This window comes from Leptopilina boulardi, unplaced genomic scaffold, assembly GCF_019393585.1.
Source record: "Leptopilina boulardi isolate dan_hultmark-lab unplaced genomic scaffold, ZJU_Lbou_2.1 LbouV2_69, whole genome shotgun sequence".
Taxonomy (NCBI): domain Eukaryota; kingdom Metazoa; phylum Arthropoda; class Insecta; order Hymenoptera; family Figitidae; genus Leptopilina; species Leptopilina boulardi.
In genome coordinates, this window is record NW_026138015.1 from 547,298 (window position 1) to 566,722 (window position 19,425).

A 19,425-nucleotide genomic window follows, 5' to 3' on the forward strand; every position below is an offset into this window, starting at 1 on the left:
ATTCGATCCGCCATTTTGAATTTTGCAAATCTGACCTCAATTCCGTAATCAGACATCCCAAAAACTCCCTGAGTAGGTAACACGTATCAATTGAATCTGATAAATTTTTAAAAAGTCCGCCATATTGGATCCGCCATTTTGAATTTTTGAAAACTGACATAAAATTCGGAATGATTATAATGTTTGCGTCTATAGTTTTATGCCTTTTTGAGCTTTTGAACAACTTGAAGACATAGTTTAATCCCTTAAATCTTATTTTTTGCTTGTCAATTTTTTATGATTTTCGTATCAATTTTAAAGATTTTGAAAAATTTCAATTTTTTCCATGAATACAAAAATTAAAAAATAATGTAATATTGTCAATAATTGTTTATTTTTTATTTTTTATAATGGAATATGGTTTGAGATTATGAAAAAATCTTTAAAAAAATTCTATTACATATTACATATAGAAGAGTATTACAAGAAGATTGTACACTTGACTATACTTGATTAAATTCCCCCTTGGTTGTTTCAAACAAAATTGAAAAGCATGAAAAATAACTGAAATTAATTTGATAGAATTTTTATTTGATAAAATCTTATTAGATAGAATTTTCTTTTAGTCGAATTTATATTTTATTAAAAATTATTTTTTCACAAAATTACCATGTATAATCGAATTTTCTACAATATAGAATTTTTACTGAATTAAAAATTCATTTAACAGAATATATCTATTTGAATTTTCATTTAACAGAACTTTCATTTGTTTGAATTAATTTTTTTGACAGAAACTTTTGGACTTGAATTTAAAATTGACCAATCAGAAAAATTATCCAGAAAATTTTTGATTGGTTAATTTTAAAATTCGCGCCGATTTGTTTCTATCGACTATTATTATTCGAAACAAATTTGATAAAATAGAAATAATTAAATGGATTTTCGGTTATGGAAAAAATACTGGAAATATCAAAAATCGGAAAAAAGGAAAATTCTTTCAAATAATAATGCGAAAAATTGTAAATTCAGTGAAATAAATGTTTGACTATTATATAAAAATTCTGTAAAATCGTTTTAATGGAAATTTTGTCAAAAAAAAAAAAAATAATTTGAAGGAATAAAAATTTTGCAACAAGAAAATTGTATCGAATAAAATTCTATAAAAATTCTAACAAATTAATTCATAAATCTCATAAAATTTGATTGATTGAAAGAAATTTTTTTCTGAATGTAAATGGGAAATTTTCATTGAAAATTTTTTTTGTCCGAAATATTTTTTTTCGAAATCTATATGAAAAATAAGGAAATATGTATTTTTTTATTTTTTTATTTGATGAAAATGAAGGAAGTTATGATTTTTTGAAATTTAACGTCAACGAAGAAAGTGTGTTTTTGGAACATTTTTTAATATATTTTACTAATAAATTAAAAATTATGCTATGTATGAAATTTGTTCATTTTTTCTCAAATTTTTCAAATATGTGCTAAAAAATAACGTACCTATAACAGAAGCAACAAAAAAGTTGAAATTAAACTTATAAAGTGAGTTTTCTCAAAAAAGACACTTTCGATTTTTAATTTTTTTTTTGCATTACAATCTCTGATGACTGAAGAATTTTTTCCCCTATCTGCGAAAGTGGTATTTTTTGTTTTTAAATTACTATTTATATTTTTTTTATAGTACGGCTCACAGAATTTAAGCATTTTTTCTACAAATATAACCTTTTTCCATTAACATTCATTTGTTTTTTTTTTTAATTTTCATAAAAACATACTAAAAATCGTTGCGTCAAGCTTAAAAATTGTAAATAGTAATTTAAAAACTAAAAGTACCACTTTCGCAAATAGGGGAAAAAATTCTTCAGTCATCAGAGATTGTAATGCAAAAAAAAAATTAAAAATCGAAAGTGTCTCTTTTGAAAAAACTCACTTTATAAGTTTAATTTTAACTTTTTTCTTTTTTGTGTTATAGGTACGTTATTTTTTAGCACATATTTGAAAAATTTGAGAAAAAATGAACAAATTTCATATATAGCATAATTTTTAATTTATTAGTACAATAGATTAAAAAATGTTCCAAAAACATAGTTTCTTCGTTGACGTTAAATTTCAAAAAATCATAACTTCCTTCATTTTCATTAATTAAAAAAAATAAAAAAATACGTATTTCCTTATTTTTCATATAGATTTTGAAAAAAAATGTTTCGGACAAAACAAAATTTTCAATAAAAATTTCCCATAGAATGCCCCAAATATAGATCTTGTTACATACTATGTATATCATTCAGTTAACAGAAACAGTGATATGAACCTTATAAATTTATTTAAAATAAAATTTTTGTAGGATATTAACTAACTTTGACAGTTATTAAGTATAGCTTTACCAGTGGGAATAATTAATGTCAAATCTGATTTAATACTATGAGATTGACTCATGTAGCATTGAACATTGCAGTTTTTTTTAGCACTACAATTCTACCATATAAAGAAAAAAACATTGTCGCTAAGAATGATTTTCGTGTATCATGTTTTGTGAATATCGTCCTAAGCGACAAAATGAATTTTTGCTTTCTACAGTTGAATTGATAATCATGATTTAAGATAAAATTGAAAACTTCATTGAAGATATCTTTATCTAATTAAGATGCAAGAATGTCACAATTTTAGCAAAAAATTTTTTTTTTTTTTTTTTGATAAAGATGAACAAAAATTGTCAATGAAGATATTCATCAATATCATCAAAATCGAGATCAAAATAAACGATTCCAAACTTTAGACCATCAACAAAGAAGAAGAAGAAAAAGAAGAATTCTTAAACAAAGAGAATTTATGAATTTTCAATTCATTAACCAATCTCAAGATCATTTTCTCAATCCGGATGTTCTTTTTTTTTATCTTTTTTTAAGGAGAAATGGGAATTTACAATGCATAAAAATATTCATGCGCAACCAACATACCTGTAATATGTTTACTTTTTTTCTCCCCCTCCAAGTGATCGTCGTTGAGAGAGAAAAAGAGAGAGAAAGAGAGAGAGAGCAATAATATTTGATGACAATATAACAGCAACGTCGACGACCCGCTCAAATCGCTTCTATTTATTATCTTGCGTGCGTCCAAATTGTCCAACAGAAAACCGGGCAATGGACGACGATTGTAGAAACGTCAAAACACGAGTCGCGACAATACTGTTTTGTGTCACCTAATGAAGACACACTTTATGCTCGGACAACACGACCTCGATATCTCGTTCCGTTTCATTCGTAACGATTCGGTTTTAACACACAACTTGTTTTCATTCACGTTTAATGGTGATTGAAAAAAAGAAAAATAGAAAAAAAAAATTTATTCAACACAGCACAGAAAGATAAACGTGTGTGAGAGAGAATAAAAAGAGAGAAAGAGAGAGAGAGAGCTGTTTGTGATTGCGCGCCTTTACGTCTGATTTAATACACAAATGAGATTCCACAATGTGGTGATGATGATGATGATAATAATGATGATTTTTGTTTTTTAACAGGAGGACCTGCGCTCACTCGCGACGAGGAATGCGATTGTCGTATAAGCGCGCACACGACGTTGGTCGCTGCTCGCCTCTTGCCAGGATCTCAGATCACAGCGACGTCATTCAGCTGGAAGTTAACTCTATAATAATGGTGTTCTACATTTTCAGGGTTATTGATTTGCTGCCATCTGTTGTCACAGAATTTGTTTTATGTGAAATAAAGGTATGTATTCTAAGAATTGTTGTTGGGTAAAGAAGATTTCTGTAGATTTATAATTTTACTTTGGATAAGTAGATTTTTTAGTACATGAAATTGCTGTTGATAAAGAAGACTTTTGTTGAGTTACTTGATGCAATAGAATGTAGAGGGAAAGTGTTAAATTAAAAGAATTAATGGAAGTTAAAAAACCAAAAATTCACATTTTAGCTGATATTTCTAAAAATTAATGAAAAATAATATATAATTTATAATTATTTACAATTATATCGATTTATTGCAATGCAAGGAACACTATTATTTTATATTTAAACTTGAATTTAAATAAATACAAAAATTTTCAGCTAAAATGTGAATTTTTTATTTTCTAACTTTTATTAATTTATTAAATTTACCTCAAATGTAAACTTTATATATTCTAATCGATTCGTTTTCATGCAAAGAATACAATTAATTATTTTCAATACCAAAATTTAAAAGGCAGCGCTACAAATAATCAGCAGCGCCTTTCAAGTAACATATTATTTGAAAAAATTAATTAATATCCCAAATCATATTTTTATTTAATGTAAAAATTTTTAATAAACAAACAAAGGCAGACAAAAAATTATAACAGCATATTCATATTATAATATAATAAAATATCTATTATTATGTTATTATTATATAAAAACAAACATCGGTTGTAATTATTTTTTACATTTTTATATTTATTTCTTAATCGTTACATTAAACGTAGAAATGTAACGAAATTTTATAAATTCAGTACGTATCATATGGTTAAACTTCGCCCGAGCGAGCGTCAGCGTTCGAGGAATACGTCGCTAGTTTTTATTATAAATAAACAATTAAATATTAAATTAGGATAGATAATAAATTCACATTTTAATCAATTTTTTCCTTCTATTATTTTAAATCTAAAATAATTAAAAACCTGAATAACGAGTTTCAAGCAAAACCGCGTCAAATTTAAAAAAATGCATCCGCCATACTGGTTCCGTCATTTTGAATTTTAAAAAAGTAACATCAGATTTGTAATCAGCGAGCCCACAAACCCCCGAGTAGCGATTTTTAAAGCGATACCGAAAGATTTTTTTAAAATTCGACCGCCATATTGAAACGGCCATTTTAAAAAACGGACACCGGATTTGTAATCAGTGACCCAGAAAAACCACGAGTAACTATTTCGAGATAAATACTTTAAGTTTTTTCAAAGGTCGTCGGCCATATTGGATCCGCCCTTTTGAATTTTGAAAAACGGACACCGGATTCATAATCAGCAACACCAAAAATCTCCGAGTAACGATTTTCAAGCGAATAAGTTGAAGTACATTAAAAAAGTTGTCTGGAAAATGAAAAAATTCCTTACAAACTCAAATAAAATTAACCAGCATGTCTCTATTACTTTTTAACTTAAAACAACACGTAATAGCTTCTAAGAATCCTACCAATTAAACCAAAATTGCAGTAGACTAAGAATAATCAATTTTATTACATTTTTTGGGATAGAATTTGTTCCTGGAAAATAAAAAAATTTCCTTACAAATTCAAAAAAAATTAATCAGCATGTCTCTATTATTTTTTTACCTTAAAACAACACGTAATAACCTTCAAAAAAACCCACCAATTGAACCTAAATTGCAGTAGACTAAAAATAATCAATTTTATTCCATTTTTTTAAATATAATGTTCTCCTGGAAAATGAAAACAAGTTGTAAATTCAGATGTTCATTACATGAACATTTTGCTTCCTCTTTACAATCACCAAAAATATTCAATTTTTCTTAAGCAGACGATTTTATTGCATATTCTTGCACAAAATACACCGAAAAGCGTAGAAAAAAATTGACACCCAGATCCGAGTAGAGGAAGACCCTTTTTATGACCAAAAACGCATCCAAAAGCATAAAAAACTTACCAAAAAAATTCAATTTTTCTTACCCAGACGATTATATTGCATATTCTTGCACAAAATACACCGAAAAGTGTAGAAAAAAATTAACACCCAGATCCGAGTAGAGGAAGACCGTTTTTATGACCAAAAACGCATCCAAAAGCATAAGAAACTTACCAAAAAAATTCAATTTTTCTTAGGCAGACGATTTTATTGCATATTCTTGCACAAAATACACTGAAAAGTGTAGAAAAAAATTGACACCCAGATCCGAGTAGAGGAAGACCGTTTTTATGACCAAAAACGCATCCAAAAGCATAAGAAACTTACCAAAAAAATTCAATTTTTCTTAGGCAGACGATTTTATTGCATATTCTTGCACAAAATACACTGAAAAGTGTAGAAAAAAATTGACACCCAGATCCGAGTAGAGGAAGACCCTTTTTATGACCAAAAACGCATCCAAAAGCATAAGAAACTTACCAAAAAAATTCAATTTTTCTTAGGCAGACGACTTTATTGCATATTCTTGCACAAAATACACAGAAAAGTGTAGAAAAAAATTAACACCCAGATCCGAGTAGAGGAAGACCGTTTTCATGACCAAAAACGCATCCAAAAGCATAAGAAACTTACCAAAAAAATTCAATTTTTCTTAGGCAGACGATTTTATTGCATATTCTTGCACAAAATACACTGAAAAGTGTAGAAAAAAATTGACACCCAGATCCGAGTAGAGGAAGACCCTTTTTATGACCAAAAACGCATCCAAAAGCATAAAAAACTTACCAAAAAAATTCAATTTTTCTTACCCAGACGATTTTATTGCATATTCTTGCACAAAATACACAGAAAAGTGTAGAAAAAAATTAACACCCAGATCCGAGTAGAGGAAGACCGTTTTTATGACCAAAAACGCATCCAAAAGCATAAGAAACTTACCAAAAAAATTCAATTTTTCTTAGGCAGACGATTATATTGCATATTCGTGCACAAAATACAGTGAAAAGTGTAGAAAAAAATTGACACCCAGATCCGAGAAGAGGAAGACCCTTTTTATGACCAAAAACGCATCCAAAAGCATAAAAAACTTACCAAAAAAATTCAATTTTTCTTACCCAGACGATTTTATTGCATATTCTTGCACAAAATACACCGAAAAGTGTAGAAAAAAATTAACACCCAGATCCGAGTAGAGGAAGACCGTTTTTATGACCAAAAACGCATCCAAAAGCATAAGAAACTTACCAAAAAAATTCAATTTTTCTTAGGCAGACGATTTTATTGCATATTCTTGCACAAAATACAGTGAAAAGTGTAGAAAAAAATTGACACCCAGATCCGAGTAGAGGAAGACCCTTTTTATGACCAAAAACGCATCCAAAAGCATAAAAAACTTACCAAAAAAATTCAATTTTTCTTAGGCAGGCGATTTTATTGCATATTCTTGCACAAAATACACTGAAAAGTGTAGAAAAAAATTGACACCCTGATAAAATGTGAATTTTTGATTTTTTAACTTTCATTAATTCTTTAAATTTACCTCAAATGTATACTTTATATATCGATCGATTCATCTTGACCTAAGGAATAGAATTATTTCATATATAAACTTTAATTTAAAAAATCACAAAATTTTTTAACCAAAATGTGAATGGTTGATTATTTAACTTTTATTAATTCTTTAAATTTACCTCAAATGAATACTTCATATATATCGATCGATTTGTCTTGACCTAAAAATACGATATTATTATATATAACCTTAAATTTTTCTATTTAAAAATTTTTTCGATTAAAAAAAATTTTTTGGAAAAAAGACCATAAAATTTTTTTTTTGGAGTATTTTTCAAAATCCGTTAGTCAGATTTGAGATATTAATATGATAAATGAGCCTACTAAATTTTATCTAAATCCATTAAAACCTGTTAAAGTTATCTTCTGAACAAAAAAGGGATACACACGCACATATAATATATTTCGATAAAGAAAAAAATTGGTTTCCGCCACTTTGAAAAGTTTTATAAACGAAAGGACTACAAAGCTTCCTCCACGAGGAAGCAAAATTACATACAAATTCAAAAAAAATTAATCAGCATGTCTCTATTATTTTTTTATTTTAAAACAACACGTAATAACCTTCAAAAAAACCTTCCAATTGAACCTAAATTGCAGTAGACTAAGAATAATCAATTTTATTCCATTTTTTTTTAATAGAATGTTTTCCTGGAAAATGAAAAAATTACATACAAAATCTCTATTTATTTTTTTACCTTAAATCATCACGTAATAACCTTCAAATAAACCTACCAATTGAACCTAAATTTTAGTAGTTTAAGAATAATCAATTTTATTCCATTTTTTAAAATAGAATGTTTTCCTGGAAAATGAAAAAATTCCATACAAATTCAAAAAAAATTAATCAGCATGTCTCTATTATTTTTATACAATAAAACAATTATTTTTTTTTTTTTAAATTGAAGAATAATCTGCTTTTTAGTTATTATTTTTAACAACATTGAGATAAGTAATTTGAAAAATTCTCCAAAAACTGGTTTGTTAAAAGTGTTTTTGTAAAATTCAATTTATATCTGTTTTTTTTTTGATAGAAAAGAATAATTGTTGATTTAAAAAATTGAAAACTAATTCATTTTTTTAATATTACGTTTCACAATTTTTAAATTGGTAAATTTCAAAATTAGAAATAAACTGTTTTTTTCAGAGATTTCTTGAAAAAAACATAAGAAGTATTAAATAATTAGTTATTAAAAAAATTGAAGAATTATTCAATTTTTAAACAAATATTTTTCACAACTTTGAAATTTGCAAATAGCAAAATTAGGAAAAAACTGCATTTTTGTATGTTTTTTTTAAAGTAAATAAACAACAACAATTTATTGTTTAATTAGTAATAAACAATTTTAATTATTATTTATAATAATAGTTATTTATCCTGGTCTTTCCAAAAATGGCCTACATATAAGCAATTCGTGTATTTTTCCTTACTTGTGACAACCAACTTAAACATTGTTTAAAAAACTTTTCAAACGCAAAATTTTGAATTTTCCTCACATAACAGACAGAGTCTATGTTATTCTGAACATTTTCCAAAAGGTTTTTTTAAAAAATATTTAAAATTTTGTTTTTCACATACGTGAGAAGTTTGCGTGTCATGCGCCATGATTTGTGACGTCACGAAGGTTCAAATGCTCTTAAGAGCCTCACAATTTTTAAAGAAAAAATAAAATAATATTAGGAATTTTCTATAGCATTTTGCGTAAGTTAATTCAGGCGAAGAATTGAGATTTAAAAAATTGTATACCAAATTGTGTCCAACAATTCTTATTGTTTAAAGAAATATTTAAATAATTGTTTAAATTCACGAATTTTGAAAACATTTTGTATTCGCTTGAAAATTTTTATTTAGGGATATTGGTGTCACTGATTGCATGCACTGAAAAAAAATTTAGTGTTTGCAATAAAATTGTTTTGTTAGGTAATTTTGGTTCCTGTAACCAAATTTAGATTAGCTGAAACAAAGTCGTAGATTTATCTCAATCAAACATTTGGTTAGGCCAACAAAATTATTTGGTTGAACATTTTTAAATTCCAACCAAAATTTGGTTACGACAACAAAATATTTTCGTAAACACAACGAAATAGTTTGGTCCAAAATACCAAATGTTTGTTTTGTTGTCCTAATTAAAATTTGGTTACGACAACCAAATAATTTAATTCACTCTCAGCTCATACCTTAAGAGAACAGTTAGTTGAAATCTCTCACAATAATGGCTAGTCCAGTGGTCAGAGCTCCCGACTTTCAGTTTTAAAACAGAGGTTCGATCCCAGGCGGAGATGAGATTTTTCAAAGTCCACAATTGTTTCAATTGGATAAATATAAATTCAATGTTAAATTGGATAATAAATAAATAATGAAATAAAAAAAAAGAAGAAAAGAAATAAGGTAGAATAAAATTTTTAATTTTACAAAAAAAACTGTTTGTTTGATCGACCAAACATTTTTGTTGACCTAACAAAAAAAATTTGGTTGCGCTAACTAAACATCAACTAAACTCAACCAAATTTTTTGGTTCACTCAAACAAATAGTTTGGTTGCTTAAATACCAACAAAATTTTTTTGTTGGCTTAACCAAATTTTGGTTGCTCTGACTAAACATTTTTCTCAGTGATGTTTCACTGTATTTTCAGTCAGTTTTTAAAAAATCATATTGGTGTATTTACTTTCAAAAAAGGGTGTTTCTCATCGATGCAATACTTTTAGCTCCTATATTGTTTAGTTTATATTTGAATATAATTCATCCGCCATTTTTGATTCGACCTTTTTAAATTTTAAGATTCTGATGCCAGATTTTTATATCACTGTCCGAAAAAAATATTTCTTTTTTTCTAAATACAAATCGGCATAGAGAAATGCACAAGCTTACCTATAGTTTTTGAAAAAAAGCGTGTTTCTCATTATAATTGATTTTTAAATAAAAAAAAAACACAAAAGAAAAAATTTTTAATGGAACTACGATAAGACAATTCAAAATCACTTTTTCATTTGACATACAATGTTGTAATTCGTCATATACATTTGTATGTACATTACACCATGTATTATCTTAACATTATGAAACAATTGATTAACAAATGAATCTAATAGGTTTTAAATTTATGTCAATTTAATTTATAAAATTATATTTTTTTTAATAATAATGATAGTGATAAATAATATTTCATCTAATTACTTTTAAATGTTCACTTTACATTCAAATATAATTAGAATTATAAAATTCTACTAACGATAATTTAAACTATATACATTAGACTCATACTTAATTCTCTCACCCAAAGTCAAATTTATTTACTTTTGGTAAAATTCTGTATTTATAAAATGGATAATGAAGAATCATTGTGTAAAAATTTAGAACTTTGGATGACGCAGCTTCCGGCTATTATTCGCAATATACCCATAATTCATTTGGCCATTCCCGGTAAGTTTATTTAAATTATTTAAATAGTTGAATAATTAAAGTTTTCTTTGCTTTTCAAGATGGAAGAGTCAGAAAATAATTTTCTAGAATAGTCAACACTTTTGATTGATGGAATATAGTTCAATAATCTCTAAATCTAAATTAGTAATTTACTAATTTTTGACTAATTCAAGAGTCCAGATTCGTTTTCTTACTAAATTAGGAAACATTTTGATTAATTTTAAACAGGCCTTATTTACTAAATTGGTACATTTCTATCATCATTTGGTTATTATTTTTTACTAAAAATTAGTCGAAACAGTTACTAATTTATTTAATAAACGAATTGGCACTATTGCACGGTGCGCCAGAAGGTGGTTTAAATAAAAATGAATTGGCACTTAAAAATACTTTTTGATTATGATTCTTAGATGAATAAAAAACATTTCTCAATAGTTATTAAAATCAGTTTACGTGCCCGATTTAAATAAAATTGAGTTTTTATATAAAAACAGTGTTTTATGGGGAATCAGAATTTATTTAATCTAATAAATACTGTAATAAATGATAAAATAATTACTTATTTTCAATTTTACATATAAATAATTATATTGCTGTAGTGTTTGTGTCCAATTTAAAAAAATTAAATTATAATTTTAAAAGAACGATTTTAAGAGTGACAAAATTTATTTAAGAGAGTCGACTGATCTCTGAAATTTTTTGGCAAGAAGAGACCTTTAATTATCGCTCTATAAAAACGGCACTAAACGTGAAAATGATAAACATTGTTTTTAAAATACTTTCTTCTCGAAAGACGGACACTTTTTACAAAAGCAGCTAGAGATTCTTATCTTATATAAATTTCCTAAATCCTAAAGATTATACGAATCCATACAAAAACACGATTGCAAAACGAAAAGTAATATAATGACAGGTTCATTACCTCCTGCCGCCGTCAGATGGCAGCAACATGCAGGGCGCACAAAGTCGCAGCTGTTATTAGACTACTTTTCTACTTTTTGTTTTGCAACCATGTTTTTCTATGGATTCGTACAGTCTTTTGGATTTAGGAAATTTATAAGATGAGGATTTTGGCTGATTTTGTTAAGTGTTCGTGTTTCGAGAAAAAAGTATTTTAAAATCAATACTATTTCACGTTCAGAGCGATAATTAAAGCTTTCTTCTTGCCAAAGAATTTCAGATACCGTTCGACACTCTTAATGCATAAATATAAAAACGAAACAAGAAAATAACTTCATTGTTAATAAATTTATATGAACCCAAATCTAAAACATCTATTATCTATACGCATATAAGTATATATTAAATAAATTCTGGTTCCTCATAAAATATACTATTTTTAAATATTTAAAACTCAATTTGTTTTAAATTGGTCACATAAGCTGATTTTAAAACCTATTGAGAAAAGTTTTTTATTCATCTTAGAACCATAATGAAAAAAAATTTTTAAGTGCCAATCCATTTTTATTTAAACCTCCTTCTGGAGCACCGTGATTGACTATGTCAAAAACTAGAAATTCACATTTAGAGAGTAGTAGAATCTTTAATTGTTTGACATATCGAGTAGTCGTCAATTAATTTATTAGAACTGTCAAATAGTCGACAAATCATTAGTATAATGTTTTAATTTTTTTTTTTCAAAATTTTGTTCAGGATCACATAATTCAATGACCTACACAATCAATAGCTACAATAACTTTGGAGGTGAATTCCCACTAGTAGATGACTACAACATTAATGTATCATCAGCTATAAAATGGATGATCAATCAAGACAAGTCTGTAAAAGAACAATTGAATGGAGGAATTCGTTATCTTGATCTACGTGTATGTGCACAATCAGACAGTGATTCTATTTATTTTGTTCATGGACTATGTGGATCCGAAATTACTGAACCTCTTCAAGAAATAAACGAATGGCTTTCATCTCATCCCTCCGAATTTGTTATTCTAGATTTTCAATATTTTCATTCATTCTCAGAAGACAATCATCGACAGCTAGTTAAAAAAATTAAAAATATTTTTAACGGTAAAATTTGTCCATTTTCCAAAAAAATTAACGAAATCACATTGCAATGGTTGAGTTCAGAAAAATATCAAATTCTCATTATCTACAGGGAGATTATTGAAAAAAATTTTTATAATTTTTGGCCAAGTGATATGTGGCCAAAAAATAGTTCGGATATAATGAATTTTGATGAATTTGAAGAATTTTTAAATAAAACAATTGTTACAAGATCGACAGAAATTGGTTGCATTTTACAATGTATACCTAATCCACAAGGTAATTATATTATACAAGAAGACTTACTGTCTGATGATTTACGTAAAGAATTTACTGAAAACTTTCGAGATGACACGTGTTATTGGATAAATATATATCCCGCGGGGCCGGAAGGCATCAATGTTGTTACTACTGATTACGTGTCATATTCTGATTTTTTATTTTCAAAAACAGTAATTAAACGAAATGCTTCTCATTTATATGAATATGACGATTAGTTGAAGTTGAAGGAAAACTCATAAGGGATCAGTATGGAAATAAATTTTAGAGTTAAAAATAAATACTTGAAAATATGTACAATAAATTCACATTGACATTAAGCATGTTTAAAAATGAACAATTTTAATACAATGTCATTAAATTTATTTAACATTATGTTTCTTTGCAATGTATGATTATCTAAACATTTTGTTTACTACTATAAATTTAAAAAAGTCTATTCAATTATCCAAATTATGAACTTAAAATAAATCAGTAGAAATATCTTTTCATTCCCGTACAGAATTTAATACAAAGAAATATGACATTGATGTTTGAAGAACCTTTAAGCAATATCATAATAATTAAAAAAAAAAAATTAATTAAATAACTTACAATTAGTAGTTTGTATGAACTTATTGTTAGCAGTTTCTTTTTTCTTTAACCACAGTTTGTATTTGAAAACAATTTTTTCATACAAGCAAAAAAAAATTATCAGCTTGCTAACTACGAATAATTTTGTTTAAGCAAAATATAATTTTTCATAGCTCTCTTAGCCTTATAGTAACAATTTTCACTAAGAGTTAATGATGAACTTTCTGTAATGTCATATGAAAAGCAATTATTTTTGCTATTTAATTTAAAAAAAAATATTTATACCTTTGTAAAAAACTGTAATGAAAGTATAAATATTTTGCCAACGACAAATGTTGTTGGTTCAGTTCCTTTTCTCATTATTATAAGTAACAATTTTTTTGATTCAGTTGACAGATGATACCACTCTGCATTGTATCTAATAAAATCAGTGCATATATAGTTTTATTATTATTTTTTTTTCTTCTGACACACAGCAATTTAGATACAAGATACAAGATGTCTAAAGTTCATAACACTAAAGTATTTCTTTACAAGTAATTTAGCTACAGAAAAAAAAGAAGACTATGATCTATCAAATGAAAATTCAGTCAGATGAAATTTTTTGATGAATTCTATTTTTGTTGGATGATTAAATACCCTAGGTGTAGAATCTTTGGTTGAAATCTACGACAAACTGAACAAAACACCAAAAAAGGTAATATTAATACTTGAATCAAAATCAATAAATAATAATGATTTAAAAAATTTAGGAGATCAAATAAAGAAACAAGCATTTCAAAATTAATTAAAATTCTACTAATTTTTAGAAGAATTATTATCGTTAATTAAAGATATTATAGATCTTTGAACAAACAAAAGAACTGAGAAAAATACGTATTATGGTACTGATAAATTGTTAACACACTAATGACTACTGCTATTAAAGTCAAAATTATTTAACTAAAATTCTTGTAAAGCATAAATTAATGTTTTGATCTTGTTTACAGTTTTTCTAATAAAAAGAAATATTAAAATCATCAAAAATAAGTTGTACATGACACTAGAAAGACTAAGGCTGGTATCCAGTAAATGTTGAGTTGGTAGAGTTAAAGCATAAATATGAAACACTTGACATAATATGTAACATCCAAACCTTAATCCATCCCCAGAATTCTTTAGATTTGTCACACACTGAATCACATCGTAAGATTAGGGCAAAGGGCTAATATTATTACCTCATATGAATACAAAAAAATTTTTAATATAAGATACCTGTACTCCTGTGATGCTTAAATTTATTATAAGAACCCCAAATACCAAAAGATAGGCAGTTGCATAAGCATCCTGGGCATCATTGACAAATCTCGCAAAGTAAAATATTTTAAGTAATATAATAAATATACTTTATGTAATGTTACTTGCTTCTTAAAGAACTTAGTCTTTATTTTTCTTAAATAAATATCAAATGCATTAGCCAAAATAATTTTGTCCGATAGTGCAAAAGACGTTCAATCTGTTAAGGCAAGAAAATCTCCCAAACTGTGTCATAATTGTGAATTTTTATTCTACATGCTTTCTAACTTCAATATTGGACACATTTTGGAAAATCGTCTTGTAAACCTTCTCCCTGTCAATTGCGGTAAATACAAATTCTATATTTAATTTTCAAAAAAAAAAAAATAATTTAGAATGTAGATAGCAGTGAATTTACTCTAACTTTTATGTCATTTAATTGTTTTGCAATTTTAATTTCGTTAATTTTGAGTAAAATTTTTATTATACAAACAATATAACTCTTCTGTGTAGTGCGACACAAATTTTAATTTCCCTTAGAAGCTTTTTTCGAGTACTAATTTTATTATCAAAATCAGGATTTTCTTTAATTGCTGTAGTCAATTTATGTCTGTGAACAATAAATATTTAATAGATGCATTTAAAGAAAACTATTTTAAGAATCAAAAGAATATCATTTGAAAAATGAGAAAATTATTTTATTCTGTTTATAAATTAAAACAAAAATAAATTCTGTTTACCCTATAATATCAAATATTCCACAAGCATGCTCAAGAAACATTACAAGAATTGTACCACCATTTACAGTACCAAAAGTACATGTAAGACCAAACATGTAACTGTAAATTAATATTAAACTGTAGTATTTTTGTGAATCTATACCACATTCAATTAGAAAAATTAATGGTTTAGGCTCATCACTATGTTGTAAAATTTGAATAAGCAAAGGAATTCCATGCGCTGAATAGTAAAATAGAACATTTCCATATAATACAACTGAAAAATTTTAGTAATGAAAAAAATAGAAAAATAATTTAATTTATTAAATATAATGTAATATAATTATAATTAATTAAAATTTAAAAAATATTCTAAATATTCAAATTGTTATTGATAAAATATCTACAAGTGTATATCGTAGTGTAAATTTTGCATTTTCTGCCATATTTGCTTAAAATTTTAACTTCATGTTTTGATGTTAATGTATCCCAGTCACTTTGCATTTTCCAGAAAATAACGTTTATCTAAAAAAAAATTAAATAAATGCTTAGCAGAATGTACTGAATGTTACCTAAAAATATTAATTTCAATTCAAAATTAAAATTAATTACAAGAAATTGAAAATTTTTTACCACTACAAAGCTTCCTTTAAGAAAGAAAAACAAAAAATTTAAACTGATTACTTGTTTTACATGCAGATTCGTATTTATATAAAGAATTGAACTCATTATAGCATAACACGCTGGTGTAACACACTCCAATACCAAATCAATATCACCCAATCTTTTTATCATTCCTGCAATCTAATTTTATTAATATATATATATACTTATGAAAGTAAAAACCAATTATTGTTAAATATAAAATAATATTACCTGAACCCCTATAAAAGAAAAGTGAATAAAAAAAATGTAAAATTTTGACAAGAAATTAAACCATTTTGGATGATGTAGACTTAATCCAGTCAAAATTATAATGTATTTGGTAACATTGTAGTATGGCTTATCAACTATGTCCATCTCGTCAATGTATAGACAAGATTGACAATAAAGTATATACAATATGTGCTTATAGTCCTTTGCGTGAGCACTCTATAACTCTTTGTACAAAATCAATAACGATTATTTAAATATTCACGTTGACAAAAATTGTTTCTTGAGAACTGTTAGCTGTACCTACAATTAAAATAATTGCCATTTTAACAATTCGAACACAAAGAGTGGACAGTAATTAAATATTTATTTTGACACAATGTATTTTCTAAAAAGTGTTCAAACGTATCTATAATTATAATAATTGCCATTTCTATATTTTAACTGAAAAAGTGTATGCAATTATAATAATAACAGTTTGAAAGGATTTAAACATTGTAAGAAAAAAAAAAATTTATCAATATCGTTGCATTATAGTGCGTCTTTAGATTTTGTCAATGAAACTAACCAAGGAATCAGTTATCTTGTGTGACATTTTTTGATACCTCACACTGAGTTACAATATTAAGGGAAATTAAGTTCTCTTCTATGTATTTAATTTAGCGATAAATATAATATTTCTATAGTCCCTACTGAAAATCCCTGTACAAGATCTTGTACAATTTCCTGTACAGGATCAGCAACTGAACTTGTACAAGTTCTGACCAGTTCCTGTACAGGAAAATGCATACGAATTTGGAACAAGTTCATGTGTGAGATCTTGTACAAGATCTGGTGCAAGATCTTGTACAAGAAAGATACTTGTACAAGAAAATGTACATGATCTTGTATAATTTCATGTATAACTACTTGTACATGAACACGTTCATGTTCTTGCACATGTATAGTTGTAAAATTTTTTTTTTTTTAATAAAATTTGAGATTTTGATAATATTTAACCACTAAGATTCGTAACTCATGCATGCTAAAAACTATTGCGCAGCTGTAAAGGTTAAAGTAAACTATTGCGCAGCCTTTGAAGTTTTTAATTTTTAGTAAAGAAAAACATGAATTAACTTGTGCAAGAACATGGACGTGTTCATGTACAAGTACTTATACATGAAATTGTACATGAACATTTTCTTGTACAAGTATCTTTCTTGTACAAGATCTTGCACCAGATCTTGTACAAGATCTCACACATGAACTTGTTCCAAATTCGTATGCATTTTCCTGTACAGGAACTGGTCAGAACTTGTACAAGTTCAGTTGCTGATCCTGTACAGGAAATTGTACAAGATCTTGTACAGGGATTTTCAGTAGGTGTAATATTAATTAAATTTGAATTTTCCCGCCGTATCACAACAGTGACGTCACTGCCACTCAAAACTGCTGGAGTTGTGAAGCTACTATTTACCAAATTTTAATGATCGCTTTATGACTTCAACAGTAATTGTCAACATCAAAACATTTGAATTTAATTAATGTAATTTAATTGTGCTATCAAAATATGTGAATAAATTTCAAAAATATATTCGTGAATAAATATTAAGGGAAATATAAGAATTAAAGTAAAATAGATTTTTTATCATTGAATAATGTCTATAAGGTGTTGTTATTTTCTCTTGTTTTTAGCTTTTTCTGTGGTACTTTGGCGAATCTTCTTCGAATCTTATTTGCAGCTATTGTAAGTAATATAATTAAATTTATATTGTAAATAAATAATTTTTATCCCAATAAAAAAACTAATTCAGACGAATTGAAATGAATTAACTTTTTGTGACAAGGTCCAATTCGTATTTGTCGCTAAGCAAGATTCAGTGAAGCCCTTCGTATATTCAATTCAATTCGTACCAATGAGTTTTCATCGGTTGAGAATTCAAACAAAATGACCAACTCGTCTATTGAATTTGTGCTGACGAATTAAAAAAGATTAAAAATCAAAAGTTTGTTCATTGAATTAGTACGAGTAGAGAGTTTGAATGTTCAATACAGCTTTGTCGAATTCGGGAGAATTGCAACATAGCTCTAATTCGAATTTGTCGATAAGTGGGATTCAATGAAGCCCAGGGTGTATTCATTTCAATTCAACTGAATTAGTTTTCATTTTCTGGGATGTACAATTTTCAATAAAAATATATAATCAAATATTAAATTAAGATAGATAATAATTTCACTTTTCAAAAAAGTACTTTCTTCTACAAATTAATTTCTAAATATATCTATTACTTAAAATAGTATTTTTATATAGTATAATAATTACATTAATGTAATACATTTTTAAAATACATTTTTAAAAATGAACATATTTAAAGTAAAAAATGGTATACCTAATAAAAATGAGATAATATGTATAACATGAAAATAGTATATTGCTTAACATGGGAAAGACAGACCCATTTATGGAGAGGGCGAATGTTTTTAGCACGAGTCGAGCACTGAAATGAACGAAGCCGTAGCCCAAGCGCCGAAGGCGCGAGGGTGAAGGCTGAGTGATTCGCAGTGCTCGTCAAGTGCTAAAAATTCAGTCCTCTCCGTAAATCGGTCCTTCGATCCCCATATCATGCAACATATTTTTTATCACGAATGCACGATTTCGACAGTTTTGTACCCCGTCCAGCGAGTTTAAACTTCAGGTTATTGAGTCGGTGCCAATGACATCCCGATTAGTATATCTAGCAGACATGCAGGTACTGTCTCACAGAAAACATTGACCTACGTGCGCCGGTATGGAGCATGCGCACAGCAACAACGACAGACTGAAAAGTGTGTGTAAATGATTTGTTTCATGTGTGTGACGTCACGTTTTTACTCCCTAGAGTGTAAATTTTTAATTTAAACGCACTCGCGCACGCCGCTCGAAAAGCTGGAGTTTAAGCTCGCTTGGTGGGGCGTAAAACTGACTAAATCGTGCATGTGTGATGAAAAATAATTTATGTTTAAAGGTGCTTAATAAATTATTGAACTATAATTTTTAATGTTATTATTTCTCCTCAATAGTCATCAGTTACATAACATTCAAAAATATATATAAATAATTTATTTCCAGCTTGAAAATATTATACTATTAT

At 27.0% G+C, this 19,425-nt stretch overlaps 3 protein-coding genes across 17 annotated transcripts in view; 1 reads left to right on the plus strand and 2 right to left on the minus strand.

Annotated features, from left to right (window-relative positions):
- Window positions 1-3,504, minus strand: part of LOC127290460 (protein GDAP2 homolog) — a 70,406-nt gene extending 66,902 nt beyond the window's left edge. For both annotated transcript variants that reach the window (XM_051319030.1, XM_051319029.1), the window contains exon 1: window positions 2,940-3,504. The gene's annotated coding sequence lies outside the window, so the exon portion shown is untranslated. The remainder of the gene's footprint in view (window positions 1-2,939) is intronic.
- Window positions 3,505-3,527: 23 nt separating this feature from the next.
- Window positions 3,528-19,425, plus strand: part of LOC127290462 (PI-PLC X domain-containing protein 3-like) — a 44,367-nt gene continuing 28,469 nt past the window's right edge. For 5 of the 12 annotated variants that reach the window (XR_007844359.1, XR_007844356.1, XR_007844355.1 and 2 more), the window contains exons 1-2: window positions 3,588-3,707; window positions 17,990-18,041. Coding sequence is in view for 3 of the 12 variants with exons in the window: in XM_051319034.1 (XP_051174991.1) it covers window positions 10,493-10,592; window positions 12,246-13,093 (948 nt within the window). In the remaining 9 variants the exon portion in view is untranslated. Of the gene's footprint in view, window positions 3,708-10,429; window positions 10,593-12,245; window positions 13,100-16,772; window positions 16,813-16,860; window positions 16,966-17,662; window positions 17,841-17,989; window positions 18,042-19,425 lie in introns of those variants that run through there. The other 7 variants (XM_051319035.1, XM_051319036.1, XM_051319034.1 and 4 more) reach the window with 7 other exon arrangements.
- LOC127290461 (odorant receptor 13a-like) lies at window positions 13,303-16,502 on the minus strand. 3 transcript variants are annotated; one of them, XM_051319031.1, is made up of 9 exons: window positions 16,319-16,502; window positions 16,076-16,246; window positions 15,850-15,967; window positions 15,464-15,719; window positions 15,217-15,333; window positions 14,703-14,793; window positions 14,485-14,621; window positions 13,734-13,866; window positions 13,303-13,417 (listed from the first exon to the last, which is right to left on the minus strand). In XM_051319031.1, exons 1-9 carry the CDS (start codon window positions 16,460-16,462, stop codon window positions 13,364-13,366), a joined length of 1,221 nt encoding a protein of 406 aa, XP_051174988.1. In that variant the 5' UTR covers window positions 16,463-16,502; the 3' UTR covers window positions 13,303-13,363. The 3 variants fall into 3 exon arrangements, with proteins under 3 accessions (XP_051174988.1, XP_051174990.1, XP_051174989.1); XM_051319033.1 differs by having other exon boundaries at window positions 16,127-16,246; window positions 16,319-16,500; XM_051319032.1 differs by lacking the exon at window positions 13,303-13,417 and adding an exon at window positions 13,643-13,672.